Source organism: Strongyloides ratti (assembly GCF_001040885.1).
Source record: "Strongyloides ratti genome assembly S_ratti_ED321, chromosome : 1".
NCBI lineage: Eukaryota > Metazoa > Nematoda > Chromadorea > Rhabditida > Strongyloididae > Strongyloides > Strongyloides ratti.
Window position 1 is genome coordinate 11,201,720 of NC_037307.1, and position 17,455 is coordinate 11,219,174.

General features: G+C 22.1%; 6 protein-coding genes across 6 annotated transcripts; 3 read left to right on the forward strand and 3 right to left on the reverse strand.

The window, feature by feature from the left end:
* Positions 1-1,832: 1,832 nt before the first annotated feature.
* SRAE_1000343100 (BCL7-like) lies at positions 1,833-2,315 on the reverse strand (the record flags this gene model as incomplete). Its single annotated transcript, XM_024650620.1, has 1 exon — positions 1,833-2,315. One exon carries the CDS (start codon positions 2,313-2,315, stop codon positions 1,833-1,835), a length of 483 nt encoding a protein of 160 aa, XP_024504379.1.
* A 128-nt stretch (positions 2,316-2,443) lies between these two features.
* SRAE_1000343200 (U3 small nucleolar ribonucleoprotein protein MPP10) lies at positions 2,444-5,344 on the forward strand (the record flags this gene model as incomplete). The annotated part of the gene is made up of 4 exons (XM_024650621.1): positions 2,444-2,478; positions 3,192-3,198; positions 3,383-3,452; positions 3,495-5,344. 4 exons carry the CDS (start codon positions 2,444-2,446, stop codon positions 5,342-5,344), a joined length of 1,962 nt encoding a protein of 653 aa, XP_024504380.1.
* Positions 5,345-9,779: 4,435 nt separating this feature from the next.
* SRAE_1000343300 (Hypothetical protein) lies at positions 9,780-11,601 on the forward strand (the record flags this gene model as incomplete). The annotated part of the gene is made up of 2 exons (XM_024650622.1): positions 9,780-10,924; positions 10,989-11,601. 2 exons carry the CDS (start codon positions 9,780-9,782, stop codon positions 11,599-11,601), a joined length of 1,758 nt encoding a protein of 585 aa, XP_024504381.1.
* Positions 11,602-12,285: 684 nt separating this feature from the next.
* On the forward strand, positions 12,286-13,506 carry SRAE_1000343400 (Hypothetical protein; the record flags this gene model as incomplete). Its single annotated transcript, XM_024650623.1, has 1 exon — positions 12,286-13,506. The coding sequence occupies one exon, from the start codon at positions 12,286-12,288 to the stop codon at positions 13,504-13,506; it is 1,221 nt and encodes a 406-aa protein (XP_024504382.1).
* Positions 13,507-13,822: 316 nt separating this feature from the next.
* On the reverse strand, positions 13,823-14,788 carry SRAE_1000343500 (tRNA (guanine-N(7)-)-methyltransferase non-catalytic subunit WDR4; the record flags this gene model as incomplete). Its single annotated transcript, XM_024650624.1, has 1 exon — positions 13,823-14,788. One exon carries the CDS (start codon positions 14,786-14,788, stop codon positions 13,823-13,825), a length of 966 nt encoding a protein of 321 aa, XP_024504383.1.
* Positions 14,789-16,404: 1,616 nt separating this feature from the next.
* Positions 16,405-16,809, reverse strand: SRAE_1000343600 (Hypothetical protein; the record flags this gene model as incomplete). The annotated part of the gene is made up of 1 exon (XM_024650625.1): positions 16,405-16,809. One exon carries the CDS (start codon positions 16,807-16,809, stop codon positions 16,405-16,407), a length of 405 nt encoding a protein of 134 aa, XP_024504384.1.
* Between the last annotated feature and the right edge of the window lie 646 nt (positions 16,810-17,455).

A 17,455-nucleotide genomic window follows, 5' to 3' on the forward strand; every position in this document is an offset into this window, starting at 1 on the left:
AGTTGAAAGAAGCCCAGCGCAACAAATTTCATACTTCTACGATCTGTTTAACTCAAGTTATGAGTACGTTCTTGAAAACGTTTCTCAAGCAACATTTTTCATCATATCTCAAGTTTGAGACGTCCTATGAAGATGAGACCAACTTCAATGAATTTCCCGTAAAAATCTGATTTAGAATATATCTTTTAATTTAAAAATGCTTAATTAGATCATGAAAGGCGATTTTTTGCAAAAAATATTCCCCACATTCGCCTCCAACTTTGAAGGCTCATAACTTCTGAAGTTTTAATTTTTACATATCCTTGATTATATTCAAAATTCATCTCTTCTCAAGGGCTATCGAATGAATATAATATTATGCCAAAATTCTAAAAAAAGTTGTTTTTTTTAAGTTCTGATGACAAGTCAAGCTGGAGCTTCTTGGACAATTTTTGAAACTCGCGAAATATTGAAGTTATTTTTACATAAATTATTCATTTTAAAATAACTTTTTAAGAGAAATCGTTTACCACTAAGCTTATCTTCATATGACAATTTTTAACCAAGATACTGAAAAATCATGAACAATGAATATTTAGAAAAAATTTCCGCCTTTGGTTATATCTTCTTTCAAAATGAAGCTAGGAACAAGCGGTTTTCTGAAATCGTCTTCACATTAGTTTTCATATGGGGTCAACTTTCAAAATTTTTTATATCTCCAACCATTTTTGAGATATAAAAAATGATGACAAAAGATTAAGCGCGAAAAAATGCCAAGTACTATATCTTGGAAAATATTGAAAATCAAGAAAACTTTTAAACGTAGACTACAACTAAAAAGTTGAAAGAAGTCCAGCGCAACAAGTTTTATACTTCTACGAGCTGTGTAACGTTAGTTATGAGTACGTTCTTGAAAACGTTTTTGAAGTAACGTTTCTCATCATATCTCAAGTTTGAGAAGTCCTATGAAGATGAGACTAGATTTAATGATTTTCTCGTAAAAATCTGATCTAGAATATGTATTTTTATTTAAAAATTCTCAATTGAATCATGAAAAGCGATATTTTTCAAAAAATATTCCCCACTTTCGCCTCCAACTTTAAAGGCTCATAACTTCTGAAGTTTTTATTTTTACATATACTTGATTATATTCAAAATTTATCTCTCCTCAAAGGCTATCGAATGAATATAATATCATTTCTTACTTCTAAAAAAAAGTTTTTTTTTAATATTATCAATTGATATCAATATGAAAATTTTTTTATTTTAAATAATTGAAACACGAATAAACTTTCTAATTTGAAAAAGAATAAATATAGCAATTAAAGTTAATAAGATAGTAAATTTACTATTAATATATTTTAATTACCATGTAGAAAAGATCTATAAATTTCTATCATAAGCATAACATTGAAAAAAAACGCTAAATTTAATTAAATATTTTTTATTGAAGGTTTCTAATTTTGTATATATACATTAATCTACGGTTTTTATAATTTTTTTTTACAAAAATAAATTCAAGCTTTTGTTTTTCATTAATATCTTATAATTTCTCCTAAAGTTGTATAATTTATATTTTTTGCAGTCGAAGGGAAAATTAAACTATTGTATTGTTAAAATTAAGTAAAAACTTTTTTGTAATTTAAAAAAAAAAAAGAATCTAATCATTTCTAATTAAAGATTTTTTAAAAACATATTTATGAAATAACATATTATCTTTCAAAATAAGCTAGTAAAAGATGAATATTTCAGTTAAAAAAAAGCATGTATACAATATTTTATTGGCATAATAAACTTAATTTATTTATTAACTACGTTTTTTTTAAATAGTTGATTTTTAATAATTTAATTAATTATTCGTGTTTTTCTTTCTTTGCAGGTGGTTCTATAGAATCTTCTTTTATACCTTTTTCTTCTGCTCTTAGTGATGAAAAATCTGTACTTCCTGTTGTTGAACCATTTGAAATATTTCTATAATTTATACGATCAAAAGTTTGATTAGAATCGCTATCATAATTAGATTCTAAAAATCCTGTATTAGAATCTTCATTAATGGTTTGAAATGTTTTACTATTTGTACAACCCATAGAATTTTCCACTGATGGTGGAGCATTACTATCTTCTGTATCCTGTGCTGTTGTTTTTACAATACTTTTAACTGTTGAAAAAGATGAAGGTCCAGATATTGGAACCCATTTATATACAGATATAGACGAATCTTTATAATTTATCCATTTTTTTTCCCATTTTCTTACCTTATCAATAGCATTAATTACTTTTTTTAATTCATCTTTTGCTCTATTTCTTGTTTCAGCCCTTTGATTACGATTAAACATTTTATATAAATTAAGATATATAATTATCTAAAATGTACATTAATCAGGTTACATAAAAATATACATAAATAAATAGTGATATGTATATATACTACAAGAGAGTAAGATGTGATAACACGTTAGAGAATATGAAAGTGCAAAAGAAAAAAAAAATTGTTACAATGTTAGATCAAATTAATTATAAGTATATTTATAATCTTTATAAAAATAGTATGGTAAATTAAAAACGCCATTAATTTATGCTTACAAAAAAAAAACTCTTTTAAAATTTCGTTCCAAAAGTATCTAGTAGACTTTTAAGAACATACTCCACTCCATTTTCTTTTAAAGAGTAATTTTAGTTTTCATTTACACTATATATAATAATTTATTAGTAATTATTCCTTATTTTTTCTTAAAATATACTTTTTAAACATTTTTTAAACATAAATTGTTATTTAAAACAAAATTTTTATAAGTAACTTTAAAAGTAAAACTTTTTGATGTATAAAAGTAGAATTACTACGAAAATTAAAAATTTAGTTAGATAGAAATTTATTTACTATGGATAACACATTGAAAAATAGAAAAAATAACTACAACTGAAAAATTTGAAAATTGGTATGATTGCTTTGTTAACATATAAAAGTATATATTTTTGTAAAAAATAATTATATAACTACAATTAACATTTTTGCTTCACTTATTTTTATTTAAAAACATTATTTGAATAATTTTTTAAATTTTAACTATTATTTAAACTTACAAAAGTTATCTTACACAAATAATTAAAAGTGAAAACATTATTTGTTAATTTTAAGGGAACGACTTACCACATAAATTGTCTACTTTATCTTACACAGAACATTTACAAATTAGAAGTTGATAATTAAAAAGTACTTTGGTAAGTAGTATCTAATTCTTTACTTTTTATTAACTTCAAATGTCTAATTATATTTTTTTATAATTATTAAAATAATAAATTGATATTTACAAAAATTGTTTATAGTTTTTCTATGTTTATGTTGTATAATGTTTTATTTTTGTCCAAAAAAATTTATCGTTATTGAGATTTAAAATATTTTTAGATGATAATAACAAGGAGTAAATCGAAGGAGTTAGAAAAATGTCCATCTAAAGTTCTCAGTGATACTCTCTGTATGTTAATAAAAAAAAAATATAATTACATTAGTTTTTTAGGTATTGAAAATGTATCAAAAAATTATTTATGCTTCTCTAAAATACTTTTAAAAGATTCAAATTGTTTCTTAGATCGTACAATTTCAAAGATTCATAAAAATCTTAATGTAACTAAAAATGTTTCACAGATGAATTTCATTAATGATTTGTTTCTCACAAAAGGGAAGTCATTAGAGAAAATAAATTGGAAAGAATTTCTTAATGTACCTTATAAAGAAATGATACAAATTGATGGCGACAAATCACTTCCTGCTGAAATTGTTTCTGATAATTTGGAAGCAATTCGGGCACAATACCAAATTAAACTTGATTCTTTTAAAAATTATATATTTGATGGATACAATAAATATATAGAAGAAATTAAGTCAACGTCTGTTAAAAATGAGAAAATATTTGAGGAAAATGAAATAGTTAACCATTTATCTGAAGAAGTTTTAGATAGTGGGGAAGAAATGGATGAAGAAGATATTGGAGAAGAGTTTGATGATGAAGAGGAGGAGGAGTGCAAAGATTTATTTTCATTAACAGACAAGGATGTTGAAAATCTTGATGAAGAATTGGAGGAGCTTGCTGCTGAAAGTGATGAGGATGTACCGAAAAAACCATTAAAACTTTATAAAAAAAATAGCATTGTCGATGACAAATTTTTCAATCTTGACGAAATGAATGATTTTTTGAATCAGGCAGAAAATGAAAAAGATTCTGAAGGGTTTTTTGAAGACCTTGATGGTGATGACGAAGGTGCAGAGTATTGTTATAAAGATTTCTTTGAAGAAAAGTCTAAACCTAAAAAAGTTCATTTCAAAGAAGATTTTAGTGAAAATAATAAAGATAAGAAAGCAGAGGAAAATGAAGACAATATGGAAACTGATGCTCCAGTACTTCTAGGCCTCACTGAAGATGAACCAAAAAGTACTTTTGAAAAAAGGCAAAATGATTTAAAAGCAAAAATCAAAAAACTTGAAGAAGAAAATCTTGCACCTAAATCTTGGGAGCTTTCAGGAGAGGTTACTGCTGATGACCGTGGTAAAGATTCTATGCTTGAAACACATGTAGCTTTTGAATACGTTTCTAAACAAGCTCCAACAATAACTCCTGATCATACTGAGATGATTGAAGCTCTTATAATTCAACGTATAAAGGATAAACTTTTTGATGATCCAGTAAGAAAAGAAAAAAAAGATGAAACTGTAAAAGTGTTTCGTGAAAATGCTATTGAAGAAATACAACGTAAATCTTTGGTTGAGGTTTACGAAGAACAGTTTAAAAAAACTCGTGGTGACAAGGAGGATAATACCGAGGAGGATAAGTTAACATTTGAATTAGAGAAAGAAATGAATGAGATATTTTCTAATTTAGATGGACTATATCACTTTGATTTTAAACCAACAGAAATAGTGCCTGATATTCAAATTATTACAAATATGCCTGCAATGAAAAAAGAGGAAGTTGGACTTTTAGCAAGTTCTGCACCTGATGAGGCTTTGGTAGCTGCTCCAGAAGAAACTAAAAAAAAGTTAAAAGGAGAACTTAAAAGTAAGGAAGAACGCGAGACAACCGATAAATTACGTGAAAGAAGAAAGAAAAAAAAGAAACAAAAGGTGTTGGCTTCAAAAGGCATTCTAAAATCATCTGGCAAATCAAAAGACAAAGGAATTAAACGAAAAGGTGACTCTGATAATAACAAAGAAGAAATGAAAAAACTAAAAGGAAGTCAATTTTTTGAGGCTTTACAACAAACGGCACAAGATGAAATTAAAAAGAAGATTGAAAGAGATCAAGGAAAGACTAAAAGATTTAAAGTTCACAAAGATGGGAAGATTAATGTGTCTGCTAAATTCAAACTTTAATTGATATCTTTTTATTGTTTTTGTTTTTGTTAATTTTTTTGTTAAAATTTTTTTAGACATTTGATATATCTTTTAAAATTACGTAAACATTTTTAAATGTGTTTATGAATATGAAAATATATTAATGAAAAATTATATTGGCATTAATATAGTATTATGAAAATTAGTAATCTAAGATTATAAGAATTGACAATATACTTTATTATTTAACATTTTTTTTAGTATTTTTTTTTAATTCCATTGTTTAATTCATTATATATCTTATCTTATTATATTAAAAGAATTTTTTCAACTTTGTGCTAATTTAGTATTACAAAGAATTTCATAAACATAGATATAATAAGAAATATTTTTTTAACTATAAAAAAAATTATAATTTAAAGTATATTCTAGTTATTATTTATATTAGAATATATCAATAAAAAAAGTATGTTTCCTTTATATATTGAAAAGATTTTTTTTAAATTGATAATCCAATTTAGTTGTTATTAACTATATTTAAAAAAAAAGTAATTTCTCGTAAAAAGAAATTTTACTTTATTTGGTTAGGATTTAAAATTTTCATTTAATTAAATATAAAATTACTTTTAAATTGTATTAGATGTATATATTTTAATTTTAATAATATATCACTTTACTAATTTTGCCATTGCTATACAGTAAAATATTTTTTTATAAAATTATGATAACTTAATATTTTCCCTACTATTGATTATATCTATTATATGTATATATATATATATATATTTTTAAACATTGAAAATTGTATTTTAGAAACAATTTTATGGAATCTTATCTATAATTAAATAAAAGAAATTTTTTTTCCCGTTATTATATTTTGTGAAAGAAGACAAAAATATGTTCAAATATATATTAATAAGTTAAGGTAAGTAAATTAAGCATTTTTATACATAAATTGTATTTGTCAAAAATTATTTTATAAAAAAAAATACATTTATACTCTATATAAATTACTGTCCTTTACTTGCACTTTATATTTTCATTATGATAAAATAAATTAATTTCCACATAAATGACGTTTTTACCACAAAATGAACAAAATATTATATTAAAACTTTCTTTAATAACATTTTACTTTGAAAAAAAGTAATATAATTTTTACGAATTTTATAAAATATAACATATTTAATGTAAATCTTAAAAAGTTGTTAGAAATTATATTTTTGTGTAATGTTATTATAATATATCTGTATAATTTTTAAACATAGTTCTAACTAAATAAAAATAATTGTATGTAAACTTTAAAATAAAAATTAATTGCATTTCTTTTTTTTAAGTGGTAGAATAGAAAAATATTACTTATGGAAATATTTAAAACATTAGTTTATATGAAAAAAAACTTATTTATTGTTCAAATAAAAAAGACAATTTATTAGTTTCTTTATTTCATTTTAATATAATAACTATATTCTAATATATTCATTTTTAATCAAAAAATATAAATTTTAATGGATATTTAAAACTATTAGAATATTTTTTTAAATTATCCTTTTTTTAATTAAATTAAAATTAGGTTATAGCTATTTAGTTTTTTTTTTTTAATATTATTTGTACTTTTTTTTTTAATTTACTCGTTAAAATATAATATTTTCATAGTACTTTATAACAAATAACATTTAATTTGGTTTTCTTTATAGATTTAAAAAAAAATTATATTATTTCCTTCAAAAATAATAGATTCATTGGAAGAATTTTGTTGTCCAAAATGAAATAAGTTTAATCAGAAGTGTCTCTCATTGTTTTGATATTTCAAATGTTCTAATGTACTAGTTTATATAAACTTTTTAGTTTAAATTGTAATATTCAACTTGAAGCAAATTCAATGTCCTAAATTTTTTTTTTACCTCAATTTTTATAACCTTTATTGTTTTTATAATTTTTTTTTTTGTACATAGCACAGAAAATTATATATTGATCATGTATGACATATTTAAATACAGTATTTTATATTTAATATTTTTATATTTTGAAACAATTTTAAAATATGTGTTTCCATTGTAAACATAACTTTAAATATTATATATAATCGAATGCTGTTTTTATTTGATTCAATGAATTTGCATGCATTTTTTTTAAATAAATATCTTTTGTATTTTTATAAACATTTAAATTAGTCTTAACTATAAATAGATTATTTTTTTTTAAGCCTAACTATTTTATAAAGTGTATCAAATTAGAATTATTAATATCATTAAATTTAATCATTTTTGTTATCAATATTTTTATTTAATGCTTTATATTTTTATTTTAAATAAACATTGCTTCATTTATCTTATTTTTTGTTGCTCTCCAAGCTGTAAATTTTATTGTTTTATAATTTTTTAAAAATAATTTTATGTAATTTTTGGATTCTATTTTTTAAATACCTCATATTTATGCTGCTGTAATATTCTTTTTATATTTTGTGGTGTTAAAATAATTCTTCAACCTTTGTTATAAAAAATGTAAAATTAAAGTTTTATATTAATTTTTTTTGTGCATGATAAAATATAATTAAGTAAGATAATCATGTATGTTAATAATTCTAATTTGAGTTCATTTTATTTTTCACTCATAATGTATATATTAACAAGTTTTTTTTTTCTTAAAATATGGTAACTTCCGTTTTTATGTAAACTTTATATTTTTATGATAAACAAAAATTTTGGTTATTTAGTGAGACGATGATGTCCTGGAATTATATTATAAAACCTTAATATAAAATGAGGTTAAAATGAATGTTTAAAAATTTAAACATTAAAAAATTTGTTTATGAAATCTGATGTCTCCTAAATAAAAAAATTATTACAATCATATGTTTAATTAACTATAATATATAATATTAATGTATACAATTATTACTATCAAATTTGAAAAAAAAATTTTTTATATATGAAAAAAGCTATATTAATAAAAATATTAAATATGAAACAAATATTTATAAATAAAAGTAATAAAATAATTTTATTTTTTGTAGTAGAAGAAAAATATTTAATTAATTGTAAAGTATTATATTTCAATTAATGAATAATTTTTAATTTATAATGAGTCACTAGAAGCTTATAAAAATATTAATTTCTATTACTAATTTAAAATATAAATTATATTTCTTTATACGTTGAATTCAATTTTAGATTGTATAATATTCAAATAAAATAATATAACACTTTGAAACTAACTAATATTTATACCATATTTGTGATTATAACATAATAAATATTGACTATTTTGCTTTTACTTTTTGATAAAGTTATATTTTGTTTAAATTTATTTATTATTGTTTAATGTATTTAAATAGATATCACATAATTATATTAACACTAAAAATTTCATTTTTTTTTTACTTTACCTGTTCATTGATAAATATATCTCCCATATAAACTATTTTAAAGAAAATTTTTTTTATTAATTCTATAATATTATGTTAAAATATAAAAAAATAATTTTTTATTATATAGTAGTTGAAAAATATTAATTGTTTCCAATTTATAAACGATTATAATGCTATACAATAAAATTATGGTTTTCAATCAATGAGTTTAAAATTTAGTAAATTATACAAGCATTGTTAGACATTTAGTTTGTTATACAAAACTTATAACATTTAATAGTATAACACTAACACATTTAAATGTATTAAACTACATTGTAGAATAGATATTACATTAATATAAATAAAATTATTTTACTATTTTCCAAAAAAAAAAAATAAATAGTTGTTTTAAAAAGATTTTTATAGTAATAAAAAATCAAATAAAATCTTTTTTATTAATTTTATTTAAATTTTAACTTTTACTTAATATGTATATTTACAAGCTATTTCAATTTATCTCAGTTATATCAATTTATAATAAAATATTATTGAACACTCATGCAATTCAATATTATTGACAGGTGTAACAACTTTTTTTTTTTATCTTACTCTTGTATAACTAATAAAATAAAATATTACTACTAAGAGTTACTTTTTTAACATTTTCCTCATATTATTTTGGTTTCATTTTGTTAAACATTACATATCTGTTTGCCCTGGTATTTTTGAAGCTCTCATAAAGAATTTTGGAAACACATATATAAACTTAACTACTATAAATTAGATATCTTCATAATGTAGTTTCTTTTTTTTATATTAGTAAATTAGATAAATATATATATAAATATAATATTACATTATTTAAAAATTTAAATGTTTTAACTTCATTATTTTTTATAGGATTTTTAACCTACTTACTGTTGCTGAATAATCTGTAAAATATTTATTGAAGTTGTTGGCACTTTGAAAATACATTAAAGTTAATCAATACTCATTTCAACTTGTGACTCTTTATTTATATAATTAAGTTAAAAGTTTTTTTTTTTTATTATTAAAAATTTATAATTAATAATAATAATCTATATATACAAAAATATATATATATTTATATAAATTGTAAAAATGAATTATGGTGGTGAGCAACAGCAACAAAATATATCTGGTCAATATGTTATGCAACGAGTACCTCAAAGAATAGCCCCAATGGCACAAAATGTTCCTACTCAACAACGTCCACAAGGTCAAGTTATTAATAATCAATCACAAATGGTTAATCAAACAGTTATTGGAAATGGTCAAAGACAACCTATTCAGATGGGACAAGGTGTTCCACAAGGATATTATATGCAAATACAACAAAATGAACCAATGCAAATTGGTAATCAAGAAAGAAGACAAGTTCCAGTTCAGTTTGATCAGCGACAAAATCTTATGAGACAAAGAATGGCCAATAATCCAGGAGCGCAGATGATGCAACAACAACAAGCGCAACAAATTAGGATGAGGACAAATATTAATACGGGTGTTAATCAACCACAAATTGTTTATTTACAACAAGGTCCTGGATCTGTTCCAACACAGATTTCAAATACCAATTCTAATGCTCCAATTCAGTTACAACGTATTTCTTCTGCTCATTATCAACAAGCTAATCAATCTTCAGGTAGTCCAATGAACATTCAACAACAAACAAATTATCACAATACTGGGCAAAATTTAAGTCAATCACCTCCAAGAGGACAAGTATCAGTAATGTATAATACAACAACTTCTGGACCATCATCTCAATATAACTCGGCACTTCAGGCTGAATTAAGAGGTACAACAAATAATTCACAATTTCAACATAAAATACCTCATCAAAATATAATGACCGGAGTTCAACAACATGTTCAAAATATTCCACAATTACAAAAAGAACCTGAAGCTGATAGAGAAAATCCAGAATATATAGAATGTTTAAATTACATTAAACAATCAGAAAGAAAACTTCGTATTCTTGTGGAAAGAATTCGTTTTGATGGAGGAAATGATCAACTTCTTAATAATATTGAAAAAATTCTTGATATATTAGAAGGTAAAAAAACTGTTACACTACAGTTTCTGGGGAAATTAAGAAAAACTGTCGAAAATTTAATTGAAAAATTTGATATTTGTAAAAATATGATAAAAACTTCAACAATGGTTGCTGAAGATGCAGATAAATTTAGATCATTTACCATTCCTCATTTTGATCCATCTCATAAATTGAAAAAGTTTTATACTAGGTATGTTTTTAATCTATTTAAAATTATTATTTTTTTTTTTTATTATTACTATTGTTTCATATAGAATACCTGATGAATTAAAAAATATTGTACCAGATAATGATCCTACTCCATATTATTTGAGAAAAAAATTTCAACATCCAATGGAAGGTATTGAAGAAGGGGGAGTGATAAATACTACTAATAATTTATGTGAAAAAGACAATGAAAGAGAATTAGATGAATATTCTAAATTAATTATTGATGAAAATGGTAAAGAGAGATTAGTTGTATTGTGTGATAATGGTAGAACAATTACAATATCTAATGAAGCAACAAAAGAATTAAATGAATTAGGAAATTTTGAAGTTGATAAGGAAGCTATACCAATTTCTGATCATTGTCGTGAAGTTAGAATAAAAATTACAGGTTCTAACTCATCAAACGCATTTCCTTTATATTTAATTATTCCTGTTGATTATCCAGAAACATTATGTACAATTTATTATCCTTTTGAAAGTCCAAATTATCGTAATAGGTATATGGAAAATATCAAAAGAAATATGGAATTTAATCTGGCAAGAAATTCTTGCCCACGAACAATAACAGAAATTGCTTCACGATGGAGTACAGAAGTTAACAATTGTTTTGTTCATGATTGGTCATTTAATGGACCTACACAAAATTCAGTTGGATGAATACTTATTTTTATTTTTATTTTCATACATATCATTCCTCCTATTTTAGCAAGTTTATAAACATAATAAGTTCATTTTATTAAAGTCAGGTTAAAAATATAAATATTAATGAATATTATTTTTGAAATATATATACATAACTTTATTATATATATAATTATTAAAAGTTTGTATATAAGTAAAATAAGGGTGAATTCACAATTTGAAGAACTTTTAATTGTTTTAATTTTTTAAAATATTTTTTTACTTAATAAAATTATTTCTTAATTGAACTAAAATAGATTATTCTTTTAAATAATTGTATCATTCAAATATATTTTTATTTTATTTTTTTTGTTTCTTTTAAATTTATTTTTTACTTATTATTTTTACTTGTTTTTATTTTTATTAAATTTAAAAATGCATGAAATTTATTTATCTATTTAAAAAAAAAAGTAAAAATTCGTTTATCTTTATAACACTTTTGTTTTAAGTTATGCTTTTTATTAAAACAATTTTTTAAATTTAAAATTATTTTTTTTATTATTATATTAATTAACATTAGTTATTTGACTTTAATTAAACTTTAAATATTTTTATGGTTAAATCCTGTTATTATTTCATTTAATTTATTTATTAATTTTAATTATCAAAATAAAATTTATAGAGTTAACTTTTATTTTGAAAAGAAAAGTTTAACCTATAATGATAACTAGACCAGATTTATCATCAAATAACAATGGCGATAATAATGACTTATCTGAAACAAAAAATAATGAAAATCAGACAAATGATTGTTCAAATTCATCCTCTGAAACTGTAGAAAGAAGAAGTGGACCAGAAGGAGAAGAAGTTAATCATTCAAATGAAAATTCCCAAAATAATCAAAATAGTGTAGTTGAAAGTAATGGCAATATTTTTAATCTTCAGACAGATTCTATACAAGAACCATTACCATCTGTTCAGGCGACGGTACAAACATCAACTTCGGATTTGATTAATAATCATAATTATAATCAACATCAATATCAACATCAACAACACAATATAATATATGGATCACGAATTCCTGATTTTGAATGTCAAATTAATCCATATTTACCATTTCATCGACATGATTCTAGGTACATTTTGGAATTACCTAACTCCATGGGATTTAGATGTCGAATTTGTAATCAAATTTTTGATTCTATGTATCAACGTATTTCAAATAATATAAATCCGCCTGGAAATAATAATAACTTTCAAGGACGAAGTAACAACATAAATCATATTCACAATATTAACAACGATCCAAATGGAGTTCCAAATTCTTTACATTTTATGGCATCCCAGCAACAAAATAACTTAGTCAATAGAACATATCAAAATAATTGTTTTCATCAAGTAAGAAATATTAATCTTGATAGAAGAAGATTTGTTAATATCCATTCATCTGAAAATCCTATCCGTGAACAATATCAAAATATTGGAAATAATAATATTCCTATTAATAGAATTAGACCTCTTAATAATAACTCACCTACTTATAACAATTTACCTACAAATTCTGGCCATCCTAATTATAATGTTCCACAATCCGGACCAGTAAGAAATAATAGAAACAGAATTATTTTTAATCGGAGAGTCAGACGTGATGAAGATAGTATATTTCGTAGAACTATTAGAAGAAATGATATCGATATTAATATTTCAAGAATATTTAATGAACACAGATCTGAAATGAATGAACATGTAGTACAGGTTTTTGAAAGTATTATCAACTATATTCATCAACAAGATAGAAGATTAATGGACATAGTTGATAATATAGCCACCATCTTACCTCCCGTAAATCGTAATGGTACGCGAAGAGGAAGAAATACTTTGGAAAATACAAATCAACAAGATGATGATTCTTTTGATGAAACAGATGGAGATGAATAATAAAAATTTAACTTCATTAATTTTGAGTAATGTTGCAAGAAAAAAGCAAAAATCAAAAAAAAACAACATTCTTTTACTATCTTATTTTAGGAATAATCATAGCTAGCCAATTTATCTAATATACTTATTTTTTTAATTCTTATGTTTTAGACAAATTACACTTTTTATTCAATTAAGATAATATAATTTTTGTGAGCTTTTTTTTATCAGTGCGCTAAAATTTAAACATTTCAAAATATAAAGTGTAAAATATTTTTTTATTTTAATTTTTTTAATAATATCAAGAAAACATTTTATAATAAACTTTTTTTTTTAATTACTCAAAAGCTATTTTTATTTTTTTACTAATTCTATCTTCTTTTTTCCTCATATACTCATCAATGTTAGATGAATCTGCATCTTTGCATAAATGTAATGCCGGTAATGGATCTATTAAAGTTTTTAATGTTTCAATTACCACTTGCATATCAACAAAATTTGTAAATCGTTCATTAATATTTGTTATTTCATAAGTTGTTGGATCAATTTCATAAAAACCACTTTTGTTTACAGATATATATTTAGAAGTAAAAACAATGTCAAAAAAGAAGTCTCCTTCAGATCCATTGTTAGCTTTTATTGAATCAGAAACATTCCATTTGTTATTGGAATATTTTACAATTTTAAAGTAATTTTCTCCTTCAAAAGTTATAATAACTGTAAAATCACAACTATTCATCTCTATCAATTTTATTCTCCTTATCACTTTTCCATCAAAATTTGTTGAATCAACAATTTGCCCACTTTTTACATTCCATAAAAATATCCAACCATCAGAACCACCAGATAAAAGTTTATTATCCGGTAAAGAAATAACAGAAGAAATGTATCCTTTATGTCCTAATAGCATTTGTTCAATCACATATGATTCAGGATACCGGCAAACTTTGATTTTCTCATCACGATCTCCGGTAAAAATAAGAGTATCATCTTCATTTATATCAAAATCAAGAATCATACTAATATGACCAACCAAACCTTCACCACCTAATTCATTTGGTTCCCCAAATACTGATATCTTTTTAGCTTTCTTTTCTTTTTCAATTGATTCATCAGTTAAACCATAACGTGTAAGTGTACCATGTCTATCTCCTATTAACAAATGTTCTTCAGAATTAGAAAAATTAATTACAGTACTAGCTTTTAAAACAAAAACATGAGGTCTTTTTGAGTATTCAACAAAGTTTCCGTTATTGTCTTTCGAATAGATGTAAGCAACTTTGTTTGCTGTAGCTAAGCACATCTTATTTCCACTTTTTGATATGTTACTACATAAGACATTTGAAGGTATATTTTTGTAATGTGCTATTGTAGATTCATTTGTGTAAGGAACATCTGAAGGTAACTCTAAAGTTATAGAGAATTTTAGATTCCAGCTATTTTCAGTATTAAAAATGCATACTTTATTTCCAACAAAAATAAACAATTCATTTTTGTGATACTGAAGGAATGCCATTTTTAACAAAAATTAACAATATAATTAAATAAAAGAAATAGTAAAGTAACAATATATTTTTATAAAAAAAAAAATTAAAACAAGTAAGAGAAAAAAAAGTTCTTTTACCAATTAATTTAAAAAAAAAATTTAAAAATTTTACATTTTTTTTATTACAGTGTTCCAAAATATCTTTTCGCTATAAAACAACATGTATTTAGTAGGCGGTATGATGTGGTTATTAATTATAATAAATTTTTTATTCAAAATTTAAAAAATATAGTTTTAATTTTTTTTATATTAAAATTAAAAAATTTTGATTATCTAATAAAAATATTTGTTTAATATTACAAATCAAAAAGAAATTGTTGTCATACTGTATTTAATTAATATATAGACGATTACTTTGATAATCTTTTAAAATTTATATTTATATTTGTTATTAAACTTTTTACATTTTTACAATGCTTAAAATAATACCAATAATATAAAAATATTTTTAGTATAATGCTTTGTATAATTAAGCTATCCATTAAGTATTTAAAATAAATACTAATTTAATCTATGCTAAAAAATAAAAGTTAAATTATTGTTAAAAAATTATTTTTATAAATCACAAATTTATTAATCTTTCTAATCTTATCGCATTTTTTATTAACATTTATATTTTTCAAAAAATATTCAAATTAATTGTATAATACATTAATTTATGCTCAATTCTTCAAAATGAATAATGTATTATTTTAAAAAAATAAAAAAATTACGGAACAGATTGAAAAATCATTCTTTATTACTAAAGAAAATAAGAATTTCTTGAGTGTAGGAAAAGAATTAAGAAAACGAAAGTGTTAAATGATTTACCAATTATAAAAATTTTTAAAAATAGTTTCTTAAATATAAACGCTTTGCAAGAAGAAAAAAATATGGAAAATAATGAAAAGATTTCAATTACACAAGATCACACTGAATTATACAATAAAGTTTATCGAGTTAATTTTGAATATGGTATAAATTTAGTTAATCTTTGTGATGATATGATAAATAATGGAATTCATTCAGAGATACAAGAAATTTTTAAGACTAATTTTTTTTTAAATTGGAATAGCTTATGCTTAAAAAATTGACAGATAAAGACGAAGAATTTATTATATCTTTATTACTAGATTCTAATCAAATGAAAATAACAACAGATAAATTAATTGAATCTTTTATTGTGAGATATTTTAAAAATATAGGAAATCTTCGATGAAAAAAAATGAAAAATTATGAAGGTGATGAAATAAGTTTAAATAAAATAAAAAACTTATTAAAGAAGAAAAATGAATTTATGTTTAATATAAGTGAGGAAAAGAATAATAAATAATTATTTTAGTAGCTAAATAAAAACTTTTTAATTTTTACAAAAATTTAACAATGACATTTTATTAATCAACTGTATCTTTTATTTTATCAATTTCTGCTGGATCCAGGATTCCAAAATAATATATTTTATCCTTTAAGTAACTATTTGAATTTTTTATTAATGCTACTTGGTTAACTTCAAGATATATAATTTTATTATATCCAGGACAATGATAGTAAAATTCTATATACCCATTTAAAAAATTTTTTAATTGTTTATCAACATCCAATTCAAAATATCCATTTTCTATTGTTCTATTAGAAACAAATGTTAAACTTTCTCTTTCATAAATTGTTACAATAATGCCATTTAATGGTATTCTGGAACATTGAATAACACCTTTAAAAAGGCCACCAGGAGAAATATTATTTAAATGGTAACAAAATCCTGTTACTATTAAAAGATATAAAATATTTGTTTGTATCATTATCAATGTTATTAAGCAATTATTAAAAAATATAAATGTTAAAAAGTGAAAATAAAATATGAATATACATTTGATAACAAACAGTATTTTTTATATTTACAAAATATTTTAGTTTCGATGAGAAAACTTTCTACTTATTGATAATACTTATAACATAATGTAGACGAATATCTATAATGTTAAAAAACAAAATAATTATAATATATATTTTAAAATATTTTTTGGTACTATTCCGTTATATCCCCCCCCAACATAAAGTGATAGAAAATACTTGATATTTGATAAAATTTCCCCAAATAAAATCTTTATTACGTTAAGGAAATAGAATGAACTTAATATAAAGTAAAAAACATAAATAAATTTTTTTGAATATTAATTAATAATAATAGGAAACATGATGATAATTGATATTTAAGTAATTTTTTTTTTTCGTTTCATGACAAAAATTAACGACAATTTTTTTATTTTATGATAAAAATTAATGATGAATTTAATTTTTTTTTAAATTTTTTTTATCCATCTTGTAGAAAAGAAGATGGAGAATCTGATAGACTTGTTTTTTTTTCAAAAAAAATATTTTTAAAGTAAGTTTCTATCATTTTAAGCCAAAAAGTGGTATAACAGAACAGTACCAAGAATAGTATCA